This window comes from Anopheles merus, chromosome X (assembly GCF_017562075.2).
Source record: "Anopheles merus strain MAF chromosome X, AmerM5.1, whole genome shotgun sequence".
Classification (NCBI taxonomy): domain Eukaryota; kingdom Metazoa; phylum Arthropoda; class Insecta; order Diptera; family Culicidae; genus Anopheles; species Anopheles merus.
This window is the reverse complement of record NC_054081.1, coordinates 1,438,233-1,461,499: the sequence shown is the minus strand read 5'-3', so window position 1 is coordinate 1,461,499 and position 23,267 is coordinate 1,438,233. Positions and strand designations below refer to the sequence as shown.

The following is a 23,267-nucleotide window of genomic DNA, read 5'->3' as shown; positions in this document are numbered from 1 at the left end:
AGATTTTACGCGATTGATCAACTTGAAGTCGTTGGAATGATACCTGCATTGACGACTATCTTTCTTTGCCAATCAATTAGCGTTGCTTCCAACAACTAAGCATGCTGTCGTAAATGTACTAATAGTGTGTCATGTTCACAAAGTCAATGCAGGTACCGAAGGCATCGAACCACAGCACGTTTGCAACACGTTATCATTTTAGCTGTATTGGTCACGCTGTGTGTGTTTGTCATACCTGTTATCTATTGCTATTTAGTTGTCTAGTTTTGATGTAATCTTTACAATGGCAAGCTTTACGATACTATTAATTAACTGGCTGCGGCGCAATCTTTCACCATCGTTACGCGATGGAGCAGATGCAATCGTGTTCGATCGAAGCCAGCATCGCTGTATCGCGCTCGGTTTTATTGGGCTGTAAACATGAGCTCCGCTGGAACCGGTGTCATAGTGTAGTTGGTACGGCCGTTTTTGCAAACCAACCGAACCAACCAGAAGTATAAAAAATCACATGGAAAATGATGAATCATAACACCAAAGTAATAGGGACCAACAAATATCATCCCAGTTATTAGTATCATGATGACATTTTTTTTATTTTTCATGGAACAAATCAATTCACCTTTCATACGAATTCTGAGGACAAGATCTTCCCGCACAACGAGTTTTTCGTTTAGCGAGTGAGTCACAGGAACGGATTAGTCTCTCAGTTATGCAATATTCCGAATATGTTTGTACTACACACACGAATAACGTTGACCAATTCGAACGAGCGCATTTTACGTTACATACATTTTAAAAATTAAGAGATCCCATTTGGACCCCGCGTTCCCCTTGACCTGTTTATGGGGCGTACAAGAACCTTTTTATTGTATTGTTTTGCACTATCGAGTCTCTCGCTTCACAAGCCACTTCGAACGAATTTCAATTACTTAGCGTAGAACAGACGGTGGCGCGTAGCATTATCGGCCATTCGGACTGGTAACTACCGCACCGGACGGGGCATATCTAATCAGTGCAAACGGCTGACTGCGACGATTTCGTGCGAGGTAGTAAGCACCTGAAGAAAGCAAAAGAGATAGCATGGATGTGTGATAAAAAAAGATGCTCAGTTTTGAAAAAAAAAATAGATAGCGAAAAGGAGAGAAAGAAATAGAGCACGGATGGCGGACAGACACATAAAATCCGGTTCGAAGGACCGGCTCGAATATTGTCGTGGCAGAAGGTAACTTCCAAAAAAGCTTCAAAACCAGCTGATCCAGCTAAACAATAGACCAGTTTTGATGTATTGTTATGCAAAAAAAAAGTAAATAAAGTCGTCAATAAAAACACACACAGAGAGAGAAGCAACATGTAAACAAATATGCAATTCCAACTCTCGTTTTGCGTTTTTACACGCCACCCAGAACAAGCGGTCACATAAACCTCGCCATTCTCATATCGTTGCTTTCAGGGCGTTCTTCCAGCAAAATCCAACCACAGCTCAAAGATTTGCCAAAGCAGATGGTTAATCTATTCGGTAAAAAAAAACGAAATCCCCACATCGCACAGGGTGTGCCCGAATGTAGGTTATGCTGCTGCTGCTGCTGCATGCGACCGTGCACGGGTGTCACATGGGCGCAGGAAAATTGGAGCATGGGAAGGGAACCACACAGGGGTTTCCTTGGGTTGTTTTTATTTTAGAAATGCGTCATTGGCCGTCGTTGGATGATTTACTGAAAATGCGAGGGAAATGTGCGCGCCTGTGTTGCGGCGGCGAGCTCATAAAATAATAATTGCCGATTGCAGTTTGCCGTTTGCGCCGTTCGTATCCGCCATCCATGCCGAGATGTGACTGGCTGCGTCTGTGCACGGTGATTAGTTTTCGAATTAACGCGCTTTATTGAATAGTAAAAGCCACAGTTACGGTGCTGTTAGCAGATGGGGGAAAGAGGAGAAGCCGATGCTCATACAAAAAACAAAACTTATTTATACACCCAACGTGTTCCGATAGTTTGTGTGTGCGATAGTTTTTTTCCCCCCGCGTGTAAACACGCGCGCGCGCTGGTACTGTGCACATGGTCGCCCATGTGGGTGGTTCAAGGGAGTCTTAACGCATGACCCTGCTGTAAAGATAGATTGTCTACATTAAAACACAGCCGCATGTGACGCAGGTAGCGTACTAAAAAGCACATTTATTATATATATATATAGTTACGACAAGTATCAGTGCTTGTTGATAATTTCGCTTACAAATGGTGCCCCGAAGATGGCAAGCGTGACCCTAATGCTGTACATATGCGCTCGCCTGTGTGTGTGTGTGGGTGTATGAATCCTTTGGCATGCTGCTTCTGCCTCAATCAAACCCACCGTACCGCAGGTCCGACTTGGGGGAGTCTGTATTAAAAGGAAATCAATCGTTTACTCGTGTATGCCTGTCTATATATGAGTATCTATGTTTGTGTGGATGTGTGTATTAGTAAATCTCTTTCTCTTCCCCTGTATATATGTGTGTGTGTGTGTGTGTTTGTACGTTGCTGTTAGGACAAGAGGGACCTGACTTTATTTTCCCTGGCTTTCGTTGTTTACCGCGCATACGGTCGCCGCTTGAGCGCTTCAAAAATCAATATCTGCTTTCCGTTTTTAATAGTGCATCCTGTTCCTTTGCTCCCCATTTTCTGCCCGGTCACCGTTCTACTTTCAGCGCTAGAGCGGGGAGAGCGGGGGGGGGGGAGGAATATCTTCCCTCCTATCGGAAAAACACAGAACGAAAATCAACGTTTCACTTTTCCCGACAGGCCCCGGGCTGTCGCCCAGCCCGAAAACCTCTATCCCGATTCGCTTCGTCACGCTCTCCCTCGACGTGTGCGCGGGAGGAAGGCGGGAGTGATGGGAGTTAGCTAGCGCTAGTGAGCGAAATGGTAAAAGTTTCGTGCGAAGAAACTCTGGGGCCGCGTGGGCAGCGGCGCGAAGGGTGCAGCCCGATAGACACGGACGATATAGAGCCAAACACACCCAAACGCCGCGAGCCTGGCTTCGCCCTTTGTCCTTGAGGAAATTGTGCTGGGGAGAGGATGAGGAGCATTTGATTAGTTTGCACAAGTCCCCGTCTGGAAAGGCTCCCGCTCATTTATGTGTGTGTGCGTGCATTAGTTTGAGCGCTGTATCACAAACACAAACGCACACAGCGTAAGGGATGAAGGAAAGCATTGGAAGGCAGAGGAAACAACCGTATGTCTTCCCTGCCCACCCAACACGTAGAAACACATTTTACCTCAAACACTTCGCCCCAAAACGGAGGGGTTGAAACCAATGGGGGTCATCCTTAAGTGCGGGTCATTAGTGTTATTCTATTCCGATAAATATAAAGTACCTTGCCGATCCTGGTTTATTTTTTATGTGTGTGTATTGGTGTTGCTTTCCTTTTCGTTTTCCGATGCGCAATTGGTGCTGCCGTGCCGTTTCAGGGGGTCCGTTACTATAGGGGGGAAGGCATGGGGGGTTTCAATTTCGTTAGCCTGCCAGGTTTTGTTTACTAAATTTAATGATGGTGAGGTAGGTGTCTCTGTTCAGAAGAAAAACTGTGCACTAGGTGGCTATGAAAGTTCCTTTACTATTTTTTATAATGTAGTTTTTGGTATTTTATTAAGTTTTAAGCGTGACAATATGTAGATGTTCTGTCGTAGAAGTCAGTTCTATTAATTTTATAAATTTGAATGAGGCTACAGGCTTACTTTCACGATATTTTTAGTGGTGGGATTAGTGGTGGGGGCTCGGAATCGGACCTACCTGATTCCGATTCCGTGTTCGGAATCAATTCTGGAGCCGATTCTGATGCCGGAATCGATTCCGATTCCGGAGCCGATTCCGGAGTCGATTCCGGAGCCGATTCCGGAGCCGATTCCGGAGTCGATTCCGGAACCGATTCCTATTCCGGAGTCGATTCCGGAGCCGATTCCGGAACCGATTCCTATTCCGGAGCCGATTCCGGAATCAATTCTGGAGCCGATTCCGGAGTTGATTCCGATTCCGGAGCCGATTCCGGAATCGATTCCGGAAACTGATTCCGGATCTACTATCCGGAATCGATTCCAGAAAACTGCGGAGCTAGCAGGAATCGATTCCGACAAAAACTTCATTTTTCCCATCACTATAGAAGATATCTCGTGTATGTTTTCGAAGATTTTTTTTTGTAAGCTAAAGTTGTCATCATTTAATTTATTACTATTTGTTTGGTTGTTAGATTTCTATCATGGAATTGAGTTACCCAAATAATTTTGCACGTTCTGGGGCTTTACTTTAACGATATTGTGTTGTTTTTCGTTGTGATTTATTGAGGTTTTAACGCCCCAATACGTAGGTGGCCCGGTAGCGTAATGTGTAAGTCGACGATGTTGCCCACTTGCAGCTTGTGAGTTCAAATTTGATCCTGAAGCTGCTTTCAGCTGAACATTGTTTGATTGTTCGAGATCCGTCGTAGAAATCAAACATACAAACCTTGGCCGATACTTCAAAACAGTAATAAAATATCAAAGTCTTCAATTAATACTAGATCTTGGATGGTTGTTGAGAAAGAAACAAATGGACACATTCGTAGTGCATAAAGTGATGATTTGGACGATCGTCACCTTTCTATAACCTAACAAATAAGTCTCTACAGCTTACAGACTTGATGTTATTCAACACAGGATGATATAGCAACAACATTGTAGCATCAAATCAAAGGGTTAGAGATTGTATTTGGTTCATATTGTCTACATATTTGATGAAGCTTGTATGTATCGTAACTAATGTTCTCATTTCTGTTTCATCTCGTCCCACAGAGCTCAGCTACCCTCCCAACCGGAGTCCGTACTTGCAAAAGAGGTACTGTCACAACAAAAAGTCCTGCCCGTGCTGAGTCAACCAAAATTCGGCTCACTTGGCATCGGTTTCCGTGTTGCACTCAGCTGTGAGGCATCACGCACTAGGAAGGGTACAAAAGGCACCCGAAACCAGATAATGTGACCAAGTGGTGATGCAGCAAAAGTGAAGAGTGCTACAACCAAGTAAGAAAGAGAGAGAAAAAGAAGCATAAAAAAAGAAAACAAAAGGAAAATGTGGCAGGGAAGTGCACCGCACTCGGGTTGGAAAATCGCTCAAGCCAACGGCCCATCATACCGCAAAACGATATCCGCGCTATCTAACGCTACGGTACGCGGGTACGTGCGTATTGCGTGTTAAAATTTGTGCCGCTGTGTCTCTTTCCCCGTGCCAGCTTCTGCTCGGTGTGTCTGTGTGTGTGTTTGTGAATTTTGTGCAAATTCTAAAGTCGAACAAGTTTTGGGGGATTCGTCAAAACGTACGTCAGTACCGAGCGGCTCATCTGCCATCGGTCGCGGGTTGTTTACCGCCGCACCTCCTGCCCACCGAACGCTCGCACACAAAATTAAAAAAAAAACCGTTCGATATCGGACGCGGACGCGTAAAGCGCAAAACTGTACCGACTTTACAAGCAAAACAGAAAAGAACAGCGAGAGCGCCAACCAGCGAGAGTGTGAGTTTGAGAGGAAGAGAGCGGATGCGCGCTGCGCGCCGTATACTAAAAAATCGGGACCGCATCCCAGCTCTCGGTCCCAAGATTCGAGAGCGTTCCGGCAGCGTCGCCGTCGGTGCGCAGTTTGGCGGAGAGCTCGCACCGCGCTTCGTATTAGTAGCCCGCCGAATGGGGGTGGTATAGAAGCAGCTAGAGAAAAGGCAGAAGAAGTAGAGGAAGCGGATAAAAAAGCACCCGAAAAGCAAAGAAAACACAAACAGCGAGCAGCAGCGAATGTTTGTGTTGGCAAAGCGAGCAGCGCGACCACCATTAGTGGCATAGTCGTCGCGGAGGCGTCAACTCGGAAAAGGACGCGAGGCTCGTCACTATCAACCTCAACCCTCAAACAAACGCGCCCCGACCGCCAGGGGCAGTAACTCACCTGCAGCAGCGACTGGCTTGTTTTCCTTTGTGGGCAAATCTGGGGGCAGCCACAGGGTGACCAGAACCCCCAAAGTCCGATTATTGTTTTTGTTTTTGTTTTTTTTTTCGGGCCAGTGAAAACTTCGTCTTTGTGTACAAGTGCAGTGCAGTGTGAGTGCGTGCATATATGTGTGTATGTAAGAGCTAGAGAGGGTAGCAAAAGGTTGAGTCGGAAAATCGTGTTGGTGTAAGTGAGTGCAAATTTTGACAGGTGCTCTAAGAAAATAGTCTGCCCTGCAAGATATATAGGGCAACCGACGAAAACGCTGCTCTAGCAGTGCACGAATGCCATTCCAGAGCCACCTGTAACGATCTCGCACATTCATTCTCCGCCCCGCCGTTATCGAAAACTGTTCGGCTGTGCGGTTTACACCACCGGACCGAGTGCTTACCTGCGAGTGTTTCGTGTTTGGTGCAATCTAGTAACGTTCTGGTGCGAGATCCTGGTTGGGCTAGCAAACACACCAGCGTCGTCAGCATCACCATCGCCATCATCATTATCACAATCTGGCAATCCGGTGTGCGACGCTAGCAGAGGACGCCTTGCTTGGGGACTCGCCTTTGCGCGAAAAAAGGGCAGCGGTTGTGCAGCACGGGGAGAACGGTAACTCACTCCCGTTCTATATATACATCGGTGTGCTGCTGCTGCTGCTGCTGTAGTGTGTTGTTGTTTGGTTCTCCCTTTGGCTTCGGCTCAATCTCTCTCTCGCACGCTGTATCTCTCTCTGTCGGTCTGTTTATCTCGTTCTCTCTCTGGTTTCTGATCTACTGTCCCGTGTACTATCCCCATCCCGCCACCCCAACAAGCTGTCATAGGGCACCGTTTGTTGTTTTTTTGCCCTTGCTGACGCGTGAGCGCAGTTGCAACTGCATGCGAGCGCGCTCGCTCGCTGCACTGCTGCCAACATGCTCTCCTACATGCTGCCAGTCGAGGAAAAATCGCCATCCGCAGCGGCTGCAGCAGCAACGCGTAATCTAAGCCTCAACCTGACCACAACAACCACCACAACCGCAACCGGTGGTGTCGGTGTTGGCAACGGCAGCGGTGGTGGTGCAGGTGCGGCAGCCAGTGTTGCCGGTGGGGCGATCGGGCGCGACAGTTCCGGTGGCGCTACCGCGGCCAGCACATCGTCCGCCCAGGTGCGCTCCATCATCAAGCCTACAATCAAACACAGTGGCGGCGGCAGTGCTGCCAGCCATCGCTATCAGCTGATCAGCGGCGGCTCCGATGCGAAACTGGTAGGCGACTCCGGTGCGCCAGGCGGTGCAGCAGCTGCTACGGTCGGGGGTGGCCGCGACGTGCGGTCGGGCCGGGGCCGCTGGCAGGACGAGCCGGAGGCCGATCAGTGCGACGAAAGCACCAACCTGCTGGCCGGTGCGGGCGCGGACGACGACGACGAGGACGACCGGGACGCGATCGACGATCGGCCGCGGCGCGGTGCCGCCGTCAAGAGTGACAAGAACTTTAACAACCTGATCGTGGTGCCGAACGGGCGGCACGGGAAACCTACCAACGGCAACCATGCCGGCCCGCCGGCCAAGCTCGCGAGCGTGCTAAAGCCGACGAACGGTGTCGGGTCGAACGGGCGGCCGGGCAGCAGCAACGGTGGCGGCGCCACCGGTGGCCACACCGGCGCCTACTACAATGGCTACCTAGCCGTCAGTGGCGACAACGATGACGAGCACCATCGGCTGCTGGTCAGTGCGAACAATCTGCGAAACGCGAGCGGCGAGACGCGCCCCGAGTGGTCCCCGCAGGGCCGAACGAACGGGTGCGGCCCGGCCACGACCGAGCCATCGGGCCGGCCGGCTTCCTCCTTCGCTAGTGGCGCGCGCACCAACGGCAACTGCCGCACGATGAACAGTCTGAACGGGAACCTGCTGGGGTCGGACCCGCCAGCCGTCGCACCGTTGCCCCTGGAAACGACAGACATTGGTGATGGTGGTGGTGGTGGTGGTGGTGGTGGTACCGGTGGCGCGGCTGACGTGTCCCTCGGCAGTGACTCCGACTCGGCGACGGGGGCAGGTGGTACCGGGTCGGCCTCCGGCGGGGGCGGCAAGAAGGTGAAGCTAAACAAGCTCGGCGGCAACAAGAACGTCACACTGAAAAGGTAAGCGATCGGGCTGGGAAGGGGCCGGTAGGGGCGTAAGTCCGTTAGCGATCACCGTTTGGCAGGCTTGTCAAAGTGGGTCAAATTGGGGATCGAATAGAGCGATACAATAATCATTTATTAAATTCAAAAATACAAGAGCTCGTGGTGATTGAAACGTTCCTTGCAATCCGCTGGTTCTGTGACGCAAGTTTGCACGCAAGAATACAGTTTGACACCCCAGAAAAATGGTGTCATCGAATATTGTCAATGCTTTCAAGCATCGTTTACAGTCATTGTCGCTATATTTTGTCCCTGAGGGACAGTGTGCGTCAATTTTTGCCTTTAAGGCAATACAGGGTTTCCCACGATTTATTGGTCAGTTCCCATAATTTTTTGGTGCGTTCCCACGATTTTTCGGTCGTATCCCATAGATTTTTAGTTCGTTCCCATAATTTATTGGTATTTTCCGATCGGATATCAATACAATTGTACCAAAAAATTCTTCAAAACGACCAAAAAATCGTGGGAACGCATAAAAAAAAATATGAGAACCCATTAAAAATTGATGCGAACCAACCAATAAATCGTGGGAAACCCTGTAATGAGAATCATGATAAACTTGCAAGGGAGTAGAACAGATTTTTAAAAACCTAAATTTTACATTTCAAAAGTACCAGAAACAATCTGAGAAAAAGATTAATGAAATTGATTTAATTCGGAAGACTAAGACTAAAGACGCAAGACTCTAAGTTCTCTTAGAGACAATCATGGGCAGTTAGAGACTTAAAGTAAAAGATCAAGTATAACGGCAATGACAATGGCTATGGTTCAAAGCTTTTTCCTGCGAATGTTCCGAAATGCTGAACATTTAATGTTTTATTTGATTAAATTTCCGTCTAAATAGACAAAAAATTGCGTTGAAAACAAACAATTTCTGAAATCGTTTTTAAATGTGAAAAAACGATACATACCAGCTTCTGAAAACAGTGGAAAATCATTATGAAGTTCGGAAAATTATGGGAACCGACCAATAAATCGTGGGATACCTTTTATTAGTTGATAAAATGCGCTATGCAAACGATCCCCTTAATACTTAAGCACTCAGAGCAAATTTCTGATGTCCAAATTAAAATATATTTTTCAAATAATAAATTGCAAATAATGAGCTCCTGTAAGTTTTACAACTCTGACAGATATCTATTAAATTAAAAGCAAAAAAAAAACAAGTATTGTGGTGCAGCTTCTGGACGCCAGATAGATTTAACGTGCTGTTGTAAAAGTGAACAGCCGTCGCAGAACGGCTGCCGAGCTGCTGAAGCGGTTAATTATGACAATTCACACTAGCCTGCAATGTCTTCCGGGCTATTTCCCCGATGAGATGGGAAGGGGTCAAAATCGCTTGCACCGACTCGCATCCACTGAGCAAGTCTTTGTCCATCGATCCCTACCGCCAGCGACGGATCGTAAACTGATCTCGTAAAGTATATGCCAATTTCATCCGGCCATCATTCACAATCATGCTCCCAACTACGCGCACTGCCAGTTAGAGCGCGATCGGCGCGTGTAGCGCATCGAACCTTTCCGCAAGGGAGCGGGGTTCCGCTCGGTGCAATAAACATAAAAATATAAGCGAATGCACTGCGCCGTGATGAAGCTTTTTTTTTTGTTCTTTTCGAACGGCTTTCATCTTCAAAGAGTGCCGCAAGCTGGCGGGGCCGCTGACGTAATGCGTTTGACATGCCTGGCTTGCATTTGGCTTGTGCAAAACGCGGGCAAAGTGAACTGCTGCTCGAAAATCCCGACTCCTGGCAGTGCTCCAAACCATCTACTGCGACGCGAACAATTTTCCCCGAATGTTCCACCCTTATCGCTCTTTTTTTATAGCCATCTATCGCGCTCTTTCTCTCTCTCTCTCTCTCTCTCTCTCTCTCTCTCTCTCTCTCTCTCTTGCCCTCTCCATTCCTCGCTCTCGTTAATTTTCAAGGCAAACGAGATGTAGGTGGAGGCGCATTAGCACCAGCACCAGCAAAGACGAACCACTTTCATCGGGGTGCGGCTGCCAATAAAATGCGCTCGATAAGACGAAAACCTGCATACGCGTGTCCGTGTGTATGTGTGTGTGTTTGCATGACGTCCACGCTATCCTGCCATTTCGCCCAGATGGCCACAGTTTTTTTTCTGTTTGCTTTTTGCTTCAAGGAGTTCTTTCACACGCGTTAAATAGGGCTTTCAAGGATCCAAGGTCATACGGTACCCTTCTCTCGGCTTCCGATTCCGCTCCGCAACTGCACCGGGCGCCGCCGTTTCGCGTACTTGGCACATGGTAAATGCAGCAATCGGGTGCGTCCCTTGCTCCTGGTAAAAGGCGAGCAACAACAACAAAAACACGATATTTCACAATCTGTTGGATTTGTGAGTGTGGTTCCGTTTAAGGTTTGGTTTTTTTTGTACGCCAGTAAGAATATATTGAAGGTCACGCTTTTTTTTTGTTAGTGGCATATTCCGCGCGACTTTAATGCTTTTTTTTTGTTATGTTTGGATTGTTGCTTCCACTGGAAGTCCTCCGTCTGTCTACATTATTTACTGGCCCGACTCCACTGCAGATGCAGAATGATGCAGCATGCAGCAGTAGCAGGGGCGCGAAGAAGCGTTTGCGAAATGGGCGGAAAAGAATGAACGGATAATGGCAGCGGTGCTAAAATTGAGGCTTGCAGCTTGATTTTGTTGTTTTAAGCTGTCCAGCCATTAGCGGGAAGGTGCTAAATAGATGCATCGGACGGGCGTGAGCGTTTGTTTGTGGAAGTTGTATTTTTTCTTCCCACCCATCGATTGTGTCGCACGTAAATGGCACCGTAGGGTGACAGTTTTTTCTTGTTTTTGCGTGAAAACAGCGTGAAGTAAACATTTCTGCCCCGCTTCGTTTGTGTAGTGCTTTCGTCTTGCATTAGCTACGGTTGGCCTGTGCAAGGTGCACTGCGCCACAATGCTTGCCATTCATTGTGAAACATTAGTTTCGCCTCGTGGGGAGCGCCTGCTAATCGGCTGCGGTTAATTGAACAGCGCCCGTACATCGATTCCGATTGCTGATAATTTAGAAATGTAAATATTTGGCCTGTGCCTGCCCTAAGCCGTTGTTTTGAAAAGGGCTTATCGCAAACCCGGGTTTGTTGCTGAAAAGGTTGCTAACAAGCTAACACACAAACTGGCCTTGAAAGCTAAGTTGCCCTACGGGCAGGGGGGGTTTTGAGATCAGCCAAACAGGTGTCGTTAATGTAAGAAATTGTTTCAATTCGATTGGAAATGTATTGGCTGTTTATTTTTGTCGTATTTAGAGCATGCATTATGCCTTTCTTGGAAGTGTATGTAAAACGATTTCGTACTACATAGAAAAACTGTAATTCCATTTTGCATGCATGTAATGTCAATTAGTCAGTGGTCGACAACCATTTTTTAAAATAAAAAGGCTTTTTATTATGAAATATTGGGAAATATCAAAACAACATATATTGTACTAAGGTAGTTGAGGGCATACATTATCATTTACGTTACGTTATACTACGATAATCAAAAATGTAGTTCTCCATTCTATTTTACATATAAAATAGCTATGTATAAGTCATAAAAAACATCATCAGATTTTCGTACTAAAGTAAAAACAGACAAATTCTGTTGGTGGAATCTGGCATCTTCATTCAAATGAAACACGCAAAACCACTCTACACTTATCTTGCGCATATCAGCGGCGAGTAACGCCCAAACAAATGGCGCACGGTGTTTGGAGCTAATTAGTAACCTAACCTGCGAAAAAACGTACGTTGTCGCGCTAGTTGCTTCGTCGGCTGTGAAGGTAACGATCAGTTACATCACCCAGGTGGAGAAGCGGCAGTTGGGGTGCAGCGCCTTGCAGCACCACACCACTGTCCCATGAACCGCAAACCGCTCGGGGCGGCAGAGTGTTGTGTTTGTTGTGCAAAACATGTGCGCCCTCGGGGCCCTCCGCAGAGGATCACGAAATTGTACGCGAATTTGTCAAACGAAGTCAACGCGCGATCATGCACAAAACGTGAATGGTGTGTGTGTGTGAGTTTTTTTTTACTTTCGCTGGAGAAACAAGAGCAAGAGAGATAAAGAGTGATGGAAGGGCGGTGGGACGAGATGATCGACATAGCACATTAATTGGAACTAATTTTTTTTTGTGTTGTTTGTTTGGTTTTTTGCTTTTTTGCCGCAGCTCGTTGCTTTTTGGTTGGTGTTTTGCATGTTACCCCATGTCGTATGCGATCCCCGGGTGAACCTGTTTTCAGTCGGTGTCTTTGGCCATATGCACCGTATACCGTCGGTTGGACGTTTTTTAGCATGTCTAGCGTCAAGCGTTAGAATGACTAATGATCGACATGGAGATTTGTTATGCTTGAATGCATGCAAGGAAAAGACTCACTGGAACATGTTTTTAGGTGGTTTTCGTAGCTTTGCATTGGCAATTCTCGGCAGAAGACGTGTTTTGGCGGTGCTCTGAAGGCTCCTAAACACATTGCATCATTTTGTTAACAGTACCTTCAAGCAAGAACTCAACAAGAACTTGACTCATTAGGTAAATGTCCAGTGAAACAGAAAACCCTACATATAGGCAATTTGGAGCGTGACACGCGTGACGACCGAATGGCTACAATGGTAGACATGACGGCTCCTGGAAAGCTCATCGACGGTTCAATTCCCGTCTAGGCTTCCAGATATGACCTGTGTGACTTCTTTTTCGATCACGTGGTATACCAATCAATTAAAAGTGGCTTAAGTTGTGTGCATAGGGGGAAGTCTTTTTGGCAATGCTGACATTCAATAAGACGAAGAAGATTGTTTTAAAAACATTCCCCCATTAGCCCTGCTACTACTCTATAGATGGCGCTGAACCAGAACAGATATCAATCATCTAAAACACATTGAATTCTTTAATAAATTGCCACCGAATCGTGTTATTGTATTTCTGCTTATTGTCTTTTATTTTAGTTTCCTACAAGGAAGTATACATTATGCGGAAGATAAATAAATAAAATTCATAGAAACTACACAACGGCATCACTCCCAACCATCACTTCCCCAAAACAAGTCCGGCCTGTTGGGAAGGTGTACACACACACACACACCATTTTTATAAACTGTTTATTTCTCGCATGTGAATACCTTGCCGATGTGTCATGCATACCCATCGTACGTGGGTGTGCACAGCACAACCACATCCGACCGGTGGAGGTGTTGCTTAGCTTAAAAGGTGTGCGGCTACTGCGCTTCCCCTTCGACCATTTCACCGTTACGCATCGTGGTGTAGCAGCCGGGGTGGCCATTTGCATTCCGAAGTGCTTGTTGTTTGGGTAGAAAATTTGGGTAGCCCTTCGTCGCTAAGCCGTCCCGCTTGCGGTCCGCTCTGTCCGCAGCCGTGCTGGAAACAACTAAATCTTGCCACAGTGAAGGCATACCTCCATACGAACCGCTTGTTTGAAGGTTGCAAAGCGAAGAAAACTTCACATCTAGGTTTATTGTGTGTTACTCCCGTTTTTTTTTGTTTTTTTGGGAGTCATGGAGGAAGAAAGGTGTGAAGTTTGTGCTGATGAGCGCTCCGGCTTGCCTAATAATGTTCTGCAAACCGTTCTTTGCCTGGCCATTGCGCTCTAAACGGTAGGCATGTACGCAACGAGTGGCGCAATAAAGAGTTCCGCCCCCCCCGGCGTGCTCGGTTCGAACTTTAGGCGCACTTTTCCGCCTTCCCCCCCACCTTACCCCCCTACGAGTGGCCATTCTGTCTGCTGGCAGAGAAAAGTTGCTCAAAAGTCCGTGGTGTGTTGCAGCAAGACGTAGTGGCAGCACTGCGATCGTTGTCGTTGTTTAGTTGAGGAACGTTGATGAAAGAAGCGGCAACCGCGCGGGTACCGTTAAACTACATGCACACGCGTAAACAACCGAACGCGTCAGCTTCTCCTCAGGTCAGGTTTTGCTGGCGGAGGATGGGAAGCGAACCACCGTTCACCGCTTTACCTTTGGCGTGTGAACAGGCTAGTCAAACTATTGATTGATTTACAGGGAGGTATAGATAGGGGAGATCTCCTGCATGGGCTTATCGCTTTTGGGCGGATTGAAACAATGAAATTAAATCTTCTTCTTTGCTAGAATAACCGTAATCGTTCTAGACATCCCTTTTTTATGACTATCCGTATTTAGGGCAGGGTTGTCTACATATTTCATGCCATCTTAGTGTGTTTAAAAGCCAATCTAACTTACTGCCTGCTGGTGTCGGTCCAATGGTACAGTCGTCTACTCGAACGACTCAATAATATGCCCGTCGTGGGTTCAAACCTAGAATAGACCGGACCGTCCCCTCGTAGCAAGGATTGACTAACCGCGACTGCGTGGCAATGACTTAAGCCTCGAAAGCGTCTGTATAGGCCTGTATGTCCGCGTAGGACATTACGCCAAATAGAAGAAGAAGAACTTACTGCAACCCGCCGTGTGTGGATAAATTTAATGAAACATCTTCAATGGTAAGTGAATTAGAGGCCAAACTTATCTTTTGGAAATTACCACATAACTGTGTTTGACAGCCCTGTCTCGCTTGTTCGCTTCCCGTTTACCGTTTCCTGCTTACCATGTGTGTTTTTTTTTCCTGTATTTGCTTGCGCTACACACTCTGCCCAGGTGACTCCCTGCGCCCCCATTTATTATGATGTTGAGTGAAGCGAGCAGCTCCAACCAGAAATGGGTTGAGTTTGGAAATTAGACGTAGGAACAACCAGCAACAACCAAAAAAAAAACACCATTTCTGTTCAAGGAAAACTATTTACCCAAAAAAAACCCTCCCCCAAGCCTCCACACCACGATAAAAACGCGCATAAGCAATATTGGTAGCCAGTTTCGAACGGAGGGATTGGAGTTAGAAACGTGGTTGTAATACCGTGCGGACTAAGAACGGCAAGAAACGGGTTTTGTAAGATGAAGTAGAAAAAAATCTTCCCTATCCACGCCCAATCAGCTGCTTGGCGTAAACAGACTTGCAACCGTATGTTAAGTTGGCAAGCAGAACGCAAAAATATATAAACAAACACACGCGATCCAGCGATGACATCAGTGGTGCGTGGGTGTCTTTAGTGTTTGGTCCACGCGAGATCTGGCCCACAAGATCGCATTCAAATACTTTATTTATGGGCGACTCTAAACCTAAGGTAACGAAATGCGTCACGTGCAAGAAGCGATTGGTGGCTTACGTGCATCGAAAGGCAATCGAACTGTTTCACCCTGTTACCAATGGGCACGTACTGGAATATTCGGAATTTGTTTTAATTAGAGTATTCTGGCAGTTCTGTTCGTCTGTTCCTCCTCCAGAGCTGCCTGGAGTTGTTTGCCGTCTGCAGTGTCAAATGGTTCAAGACGCCAAATGTTGGCGTCAAGGTTATGGTTATCAATAAATTTACATTGTCTTTTGTCTGATGAGATTCACAGTTTTGGAGCGCGGAGATCCAGCGGAGGTTCGTCTGGTTATTCTTTCAGTCCTCCTATTCCTTCTTCGTCGTTCCAGTCGGAGATCTCTTTTGGAGGTGGTAGACGGCTTCAGGGTGTCAGCGAGTTGTGCTGGTCGTTAGAGTGTATGATTGTCGTGATTTTTGAAGAGCATGCTCCAATCCAGATCCAAATGCGCATTGCATTCCACTAGTTTGTACTGGTAGCTCTGGAAGTCCGGGCATTTGGAGGTCGTAGACAAAAAGAACCTAGAATAGATGAGGTAATGAGTTTTGTAATTCTTCAGACAATCTCATCTCGACGCTCCACCAGATACTCCAGCTGCTCCGAATGATAGTGCTGACCAGCCAGCGTGCAGTGTGATGTTAAATATTGGTTCAATGTCTCTCATTCTCTGCAACATGTCATTCGCTGTAACAACTTACGACCTGTGCCATCGTCCGCAGGGACTGTCTTTTTGAATTGCAAAACACGCTGCAACCGTGAGGGGAAAATGGCGGGATTGACGGGTCGCACAAGCTGTTGCACAAGCTGCTGGGGTAGTGTGCTACCTGCGATCTCTACCCGACCCTTCGGCTGTTTGCTGCGCAATTCAGCGCTTCCACCCCGATCGATCGATTGTTGTTCGCAAGCAGCAGCACCTCCAACCAGATTGCACTTCCCCGGTGCCGGGAGAGTTCATCGAGCCGTGCCCGCAGCGCGCTGGGAAAATGGCGCCGCCGTTCCCAGAGCCTGCAGAAGGTGAAAAACGCTTCCCATACAGGCCTTAACCTTCCCGCACTTGGCGCCCCCTTGCCGAGAGAAATGAAGAGAATGGGTGTGAGAGAGAGAGAGAGGAAGAGAGAGCAAGAGAGCCTGCCACGAGGTAATGGGGCTTTTCCGCCCGGACGTTTATCTTACACTCTGAGCGGGCAAGGGATGGGGAGTGATTGGAGTGATGTCTGCGCCACATTCTACGGCGTGCAGTGGCCTCCCCCCCCCTCCTCCTCTCCCCCTCTGATGAGCGGTGATCTGCTTGCGATCGGTTTGTTTAATGATGATGATGATGATGATGTTATTGCTGCTGCTATTGACGATCGTGTGTATGAAGGGGGGTGCGACCAAGGGTGCGGGACATTAGAGAAAAGCAAAGACGATGAATCTACTTTCGCCCGCTCGAGGGGGGGGGGGGGGAGAAATTATTGCCAGCATCCACGACGGAGGTGGTGGAAAGAAAGGCGAAAGAAAGCAAGCGGTAGAGCTGTCGAGAAGCTTGACGTACACTTTCGCCCCGATAGAATGTCCTGGGACATGCGCACGGACCGGGCACAGCTGATCGACAGGCACGAAAGGCGTATGATTTAATTGCGGAGGTTGCACTTTTTGCTACGCAGAGACCCCCGCCCCCCCCCCCCCCCCCCCTCTAATAGTGAATGTAAGCGCTGGAAGTGAAAGAACCACACATCTGGAGCCGACGCAGGCGACGAACTCCTCAATGGGTTGCACCGTGACTGGGCACGGCTGGTACACGCCGCTTGGCATAATTACAACGAACGGGGTTAGTACCTTAGTCCCGCATGCAATAAAGGGGCCGGGTTCGGTGACACTTAACGATGTCTCGATAGAGACCGAGCGCGCGAGATTGAACGTTGTGCCCGATTAGCTCCAATTATCATACTTTTTGCGCGCTGTTTTGCTCGCTTGGTGGCGCTGTGTGGGATGGGATGGGCAATGGGTTTTTGATGAGAACGAGAAGGCCTGTGCACCACCGGCCGGCCGAATCGAAGGGGATCTTCTTGCAACCGGGTCGGGTGCAACGATCATGTCATCGTTGCTGTGGCGCATCAATCTACCGCCTACGCCGGGTCGTTCAGCCTCAATTGATGCACTTTGTGCCGTGCGCGATCTCTGTCGTCCACAAGTTTCGCAGAGCGGCCTATAACTATAGAGACAACGAGAACCAAACGACTCAAGCCGAACTCGAGCTGATTTGTGTCGTCCATCTTGCCCGGTGGGATGTTTTTGTGTTTGTATATGTGTCAGCTACCGAGGAAAGCACAATTACTCTTTCTCGCTCGCGGGTGTTTAATTAACCCCCTGTCTGTCACCTGTCACCTCACCTTTCTGTCAGCGGCTGCGAATCAATCAAACCGCCCAGCCAGTGCTGTCGAAATGCAAATCAGGATGAGCAGCAGTGCTGCCAGCAAAATTGTACCTTCATTTACAAAGAAAAGCTTGTTTGTTGTTTTGTTTTTGTTTCGCTTGCACGCAACGTATGCTGGTAGAAGTGTGCCTTGCGGTACCGCTACCTGCTTCTTCTTTTTTAATTGCTCGAGGTCTCCTCCACAACATCTCCATATGCTGCAAGCCGTGTAATGGGCGGCCGTTATCATCATGAGCCCGGATATTGATGATCGATTAACTCGCGCACACAGCGATCGAGCCTTTCTCGGGCCGTTTAGCCGCTCGTCTACTCATTTCACCTCGTTTTTGTTTTGTATTTTTTTTCTTTTTGGTGTTTTCTTGCTCTCCATCCCTCCCTCCCCCGCGGCACGCTCAATATTCCATTTCAAACGCTCACGCTCCCATCAAAATTGGTCACCGTTCAGCTGGCTGCTTTTCACCGATTATTTTGTCGATCTTTGCACCGGTTTCGTCCAATTTTCGTGCGACTTCCAGGGTGCCGAATGCAGCTGCCTTCGCCTTGCTTCGCCACCATTCTTTTCACGCTCGATTTTTCCCAGCGCGCCGGGAACACCCCCAGCCGGGTGGGCTACCCGCGAGAACGCAGCGCGCACTGGCGTGTCTATTTCGTGAGAAACTCGGCGAAAAGTGGGCTCGATCGAACGTCTTATTGCTGCACGAGCCCGAACGATTGAGTGCGCCATTGCTTGAACCTTTCATTCGGCCTCCCCTCGACTGCTTACCCGTTCCCTCCGTTTCGTTCCATGCTGCCACAAAAGACACGCTCCACGTTCCGAAATCGGAACGGATCGATGCTGCTGCTGCTGCTGCTGCTGCTTGCCCTCTTTCAATCGAGCCCGGCTGTGAACCATTATGTTGCTCGCTGTGTGTGTGTGTGTCGGGGGCGCAAACGATGGAGAAAGTTCTGCCCGCCTGCCCGTCTCGTTGATCTTCCCAAAAGCATTGCTTCCCTTTCATTTCCTCCCTCCCGCCACCAAGACGATTGTGAGTTTGACAGACAACAGCAGCAACAAACAACGAACAAAAAAAAAATGCACAACCGCACACAAACACATATCTATTTATTGGAAAGAAATGATCTACAAAAATAGCCCTATTAACAACTGTTACGAGTTCGTCTGCACTGGTGGAGAGGGGAACCATTTTCCCCGGGGAAGAGTTGTGGAAGTTGTGTGGAGGTTAGGTTTAGGCTGACTGGTATGCATTTCAGGAAAACTGTGTAACACAACAACAACAACGAAAAAAACTGGAACGAGACTTGTGCTTTAAATTAATGCCGTACCGATTTGGCAGCACTGGCCGTGTCGATCCGCTTCTTTTGTCTTACGGGGGTTTGTTTCTTTTTCGCTTCCTCTACTGGCTTTTCTGTGGTCCGAGCGTGCCCTCCAATTGGTGTAATACACTCATTGGGATCGTGTTCCCGCAATTGACGAGCTTGATATGCTGCTCGCTGCAAAATGGGTTTCCACCGCTCGTTGTTGCTCCCCATCGCCATGGCGGGCAGCTGTTGTGCGTCCAGCGTTTGGCGCGCGCGCGAGCGCGCTTGTGGGCAAAGATGAAGAGGCAAAGTGGCGATGCTACGTTGACCTACGTCTAGGAGATTATATATATATAAATGGAAGATATGCACGTGTGTTTATTCCGCAGACGACGACGTTCTTTCGGGGGGGGGGGCGTTATTTTTAGCTTCCATTTCCTCAAAACACGCCTTTTCCAAGCCCGGAGTGGAAGCCCCGGACCACATCCAACGGAGAGGAGATAGGCAGCGGTGTCTAAACCGCGGTGATACGATCGTTACGTTCGATGGTTGCGTCCAGTGTTTATGGTACAGTGTTTTACGGCTGAAACATGATTGGGATAGGTTTTTTTTATCGTTGCGCTTTGCACTCCTGGAATAGCAAAAGTAGCTAAAGAATTACATCTACACATGTCCACACAGTCTTAACTCACGTCGATATGCTCTACGAGTCAATAATACTTACTAAATATGTTCCTACAAGCATCTGAGCATCTTGTATGATTTATTGAGAGCGAAACAGTAATTTAAGGGGAAATCCATAAATGACGTAATGCCAAAATAGGATGCTTTCAATGCAATGCCCCCTTCAGCTAAACGTCTGTTAGAATCAACTATCGGCGTCAAAGTATCTCTGATGAAATTAAAAAAGAGTTGTTTCAGGGGTCATCCATAAATTACGTAAAGTAAAGCAAAAAAATCAACATATCCTGCCCTTCCCTGGAAGTGTCATTCGCAGCTCGTTACGTATGTGGGATAGAATATGTAGTGATTTTTTCTTATAAATTTCATGGAGGAGGGGAGCTAACTCCTCGTGAGACTCTTTGAAACATTAACTGACCTATTCTATAGGTCGGACGACACTCGAATCCGTGGAGTAAATGTAAGCATTCCAATTTCAAACATAGCAAATGAGTGATAAGTGTGTTGGTTTACTAATGTTAACCATAATTACAACAATATAAACACATCTCTCGAATATCACTGCCCGATCACAATATACAGTACAGAGTTTTGCTTCATTGACTTGAATCTTCCGACAACCGAAATTGAATACCACAGTGAACAAAACGTTACAAACGTTTTAGTGAATGTTCTCGAATGCCGAACGTTATATAAAGTTAATTTTATGGTTTATAGTTCACGTAGTACAACTTGGAACTCTATAACTTGAAAATGTAAATATCTCAACCCAACACGAGTTTTACGTAATTTGTGGATGGCCCCTCATATTGCATGATCGGAAAGGTATCTCAATTGTTGATGCAAATGTGAAAATAACTCACTATTGCTTGCACGTTAGTAGCTGCGAGGATATCTTTTACCCTGCGTGAACCTTCGTAATCTCTGCAACCTCGGCAAAAAAGGGCAGTTAAACGCGCATTTGTTTATCCCCATTTCCCATGACATACCAGCGTGGCGCTGGTCGTAAAGCAAACGCGAGCGCGCACAGCACAATCAAAAACGTGCATTCCATGCAGTCATACGTGCAAAAGCCATCGGCCCGGGCAAACGGCACATTAAGCCGGGGCATTAATTGTGTGTTTTGATACAAAATAAACGTGCCCTCGCTGCTGTGCGGTGCGGTTTGGCGCTCGTTCAATCAGCCAGTGTAAATGCAATTGTAACGCACTATATACCTTAAACCGTGCGTCTAGCAGAACGGAAAACACTGGAAACGCTGGGTAGTAGGGTGTTGGTAGAAGGTTTTTTTTTCTATTCTTTATATTTAGACACAAACACACAACGCTCTGCCTTATTTCCTCTTTCTCCTCCAACTTGTCAATATCGGGGAGGGTTTGAAAAACCTGCCCCATTCCATTCGTCAGTACGAAAATATTCGTGTTTTAGGACGTCGTCGTGGTTGTTGCTGTTGTTAGATTCGCGCAAATCATTCTGCCACCTTTTTCCACGTGCTTGCCCCTCCCCGAGGTCCTTCGGTTAAGGGGGCACGCGCCAAATCTTTGCTGCATTTCGCGCTGCCGATTTCAATTCCAACCAGGAATGCCGCCAGCCGCAAAAGGTTTTTGGACCGAAATTGAATAAAGATAAATTTAGCATCATTGCCGCTGTTGCGCGCTCGTACACGCACAAGGGGGGGGGGGGGGGGGAGCGCAGGGGCTGTGGCAGCTCCCGGGGAAATGGAATGGTTTGGTTGCCCCACGGTTCGGTAACTTCTTCGGCAGCGCAGTAAGGCACCCCTCGCGCTTCTGCGCACCATTTTCTCCCTTCGGTACAATAATGTTTGGCGGCGCTCTTCTGGCGACGGCACCCGGGTCCGTTTTTCCGTCGCGAAAATCAAAATGTCATAAATGTAAAATTTAGCAAATTGTACTGGAGCGAGCAAAAATGAGATCAACACAGCGAGAAAGAGAGAGAGAGAGAGAGGGAGAAGGCACGATAAGAGAGGGTTGGCGGTTGGCGGCAAGGAATGTAAAAGGATGAGTTTTTATGAGCTCATAATTTGACGCCATCCGGCGAGTGGTTAGTGGATTTTCTTCTCCAATCTGTACCGGAATGGAGTGGAAAATGGGAAAGTAAATAACTTTGCCGCCGTTTGACGTTTGGCCCCGACAAGCGGGGTTTGTGCGGCGCGCGAGGGAACGAAACAAATATTTGCCTTCTGTTTTCAGTTTTATATCGTGTAGGTTTTGCGGCGTTTTGTGACGTGTGTTTTATAAAGCAATCATGTTTTGCAATGGGAGTAGTGTTAATGGTTCGCTAATTAATAAGTTGAGCCTTTCGTAATGGGAAGGTTTTAAGCAGTCAATCTTTCAGCTTTTTTTAGTTATACATTATCTTCTGGTTTGTTCGACTATTACTTATCGTACTGTTGTATTCGTTCTTGTATTTCCTCTTCTCTACCCTGTTTCTTGTCTGTCTTTGTATACGCTTTTCCTTAAACGTTACTTTTGACAACTTCTATTCCGTTCCTTTACGGTAGTGGTGCCGCTGCCTTTGACATAACGCCTCTGCACATGTCAGTAACTCGTCATGAGACAGTCCAACAAAATAGTAGAAACATAGAAAGTATTTCATGTATAATTACTTCTTTTTGAACAAGTGTTACAGATCATCTTTTTTTGTATTTCTATTTGCACTTCTGCAAATAAATTTTCCAGGTGTGTTTTTCATGTCCACGTTTTGTTATTGGTTTTTGTGATTGTTCTGTTATTGTATTTGTTTATTCTTAATTCTGGTTTTGTTTTAGTTCTTTTTTTGATTTTGTTTAATGTTCTTCATTTTGTTCTTGATTCATTCTTTCCATATTCTTGTTTTTGTTTTCTGATGTTTCTTTTGTTCTTGTTCATTTTCTTTATATGTTGTCCTTATCTTTGTATTCTTGTTTGAATTATTGTTCTTCTTTTTCGTGTTATTCGTTTGCTTGTACTTCTTGTTTTTGGAATTTTCTTTATTTTTTTCTTCTTCAATCATGATTGATCTTCCCCAATGACTGGTTTTTATTGACTTGCCTTATTTTTTTTTTCAATTTTTGTACACTACTATACTGACAGTCTGGCGTACTGAGAGAACAATATCCCGATGAAGTTCTTTTTGCAGTATTTATTCAACTGTACACGAAATGTTGTCATCACTTCATTGCTTTGCATTCTTGAAAATGCAATTGGCTGCGAATAATAAAACTGGCAATATAGCTACCACCCGATCGCACCATACAGTGATGTGTTTGTTATCGATGGTTAAAAGTTTTATTGTGATTATGATGGACCGAGCGGCGAGATTGTAAAACGACGTTACCATCTTCTTCTCGTTGCCCCCGCAAAGCAATCTGTTTACCACTGACATCATCAGTTTTGCACGGTCTGCATCCAGCTGGCTCGGATCGTATTTATGGTTTAAATCAAACTTGCAAAATAATAAAAAACACACACACACACATTAGGGAGAAGGTTAACCTGTGCCCGGCCGTCGTTACTGGCTGGCGCGCCGAACCAAAATCAATACCACCGTGCACAGTGCAATAAACGCTGTTCCA

General features: G+C 47.0%; 1 protein-coding gene across 1 annotated transcript in view; it reads left to right on the top strand.

Moving 5' to 3' along the window:
* LOC121596912 (WAG22 antigen) overlaps positions 1-23,267 on the top strand; it is a 63,728-nt gene that overhangs the window by 7,570 nt on the left and 32,891 nt on the right. Inside the window, exon 3 of the mRNA XM_041922307.1 lies at positions 4,800-8,085. Coding sequence (XP_041778241.1) covers positions 6,881-8,085 — 1,205 coding nt within the window. The 5' untranslated portion in view covers positions 4,800-6,880. The remainder of the gene's footprint in view (positions 1-4,799; positions 8,086-23,267) is intronic.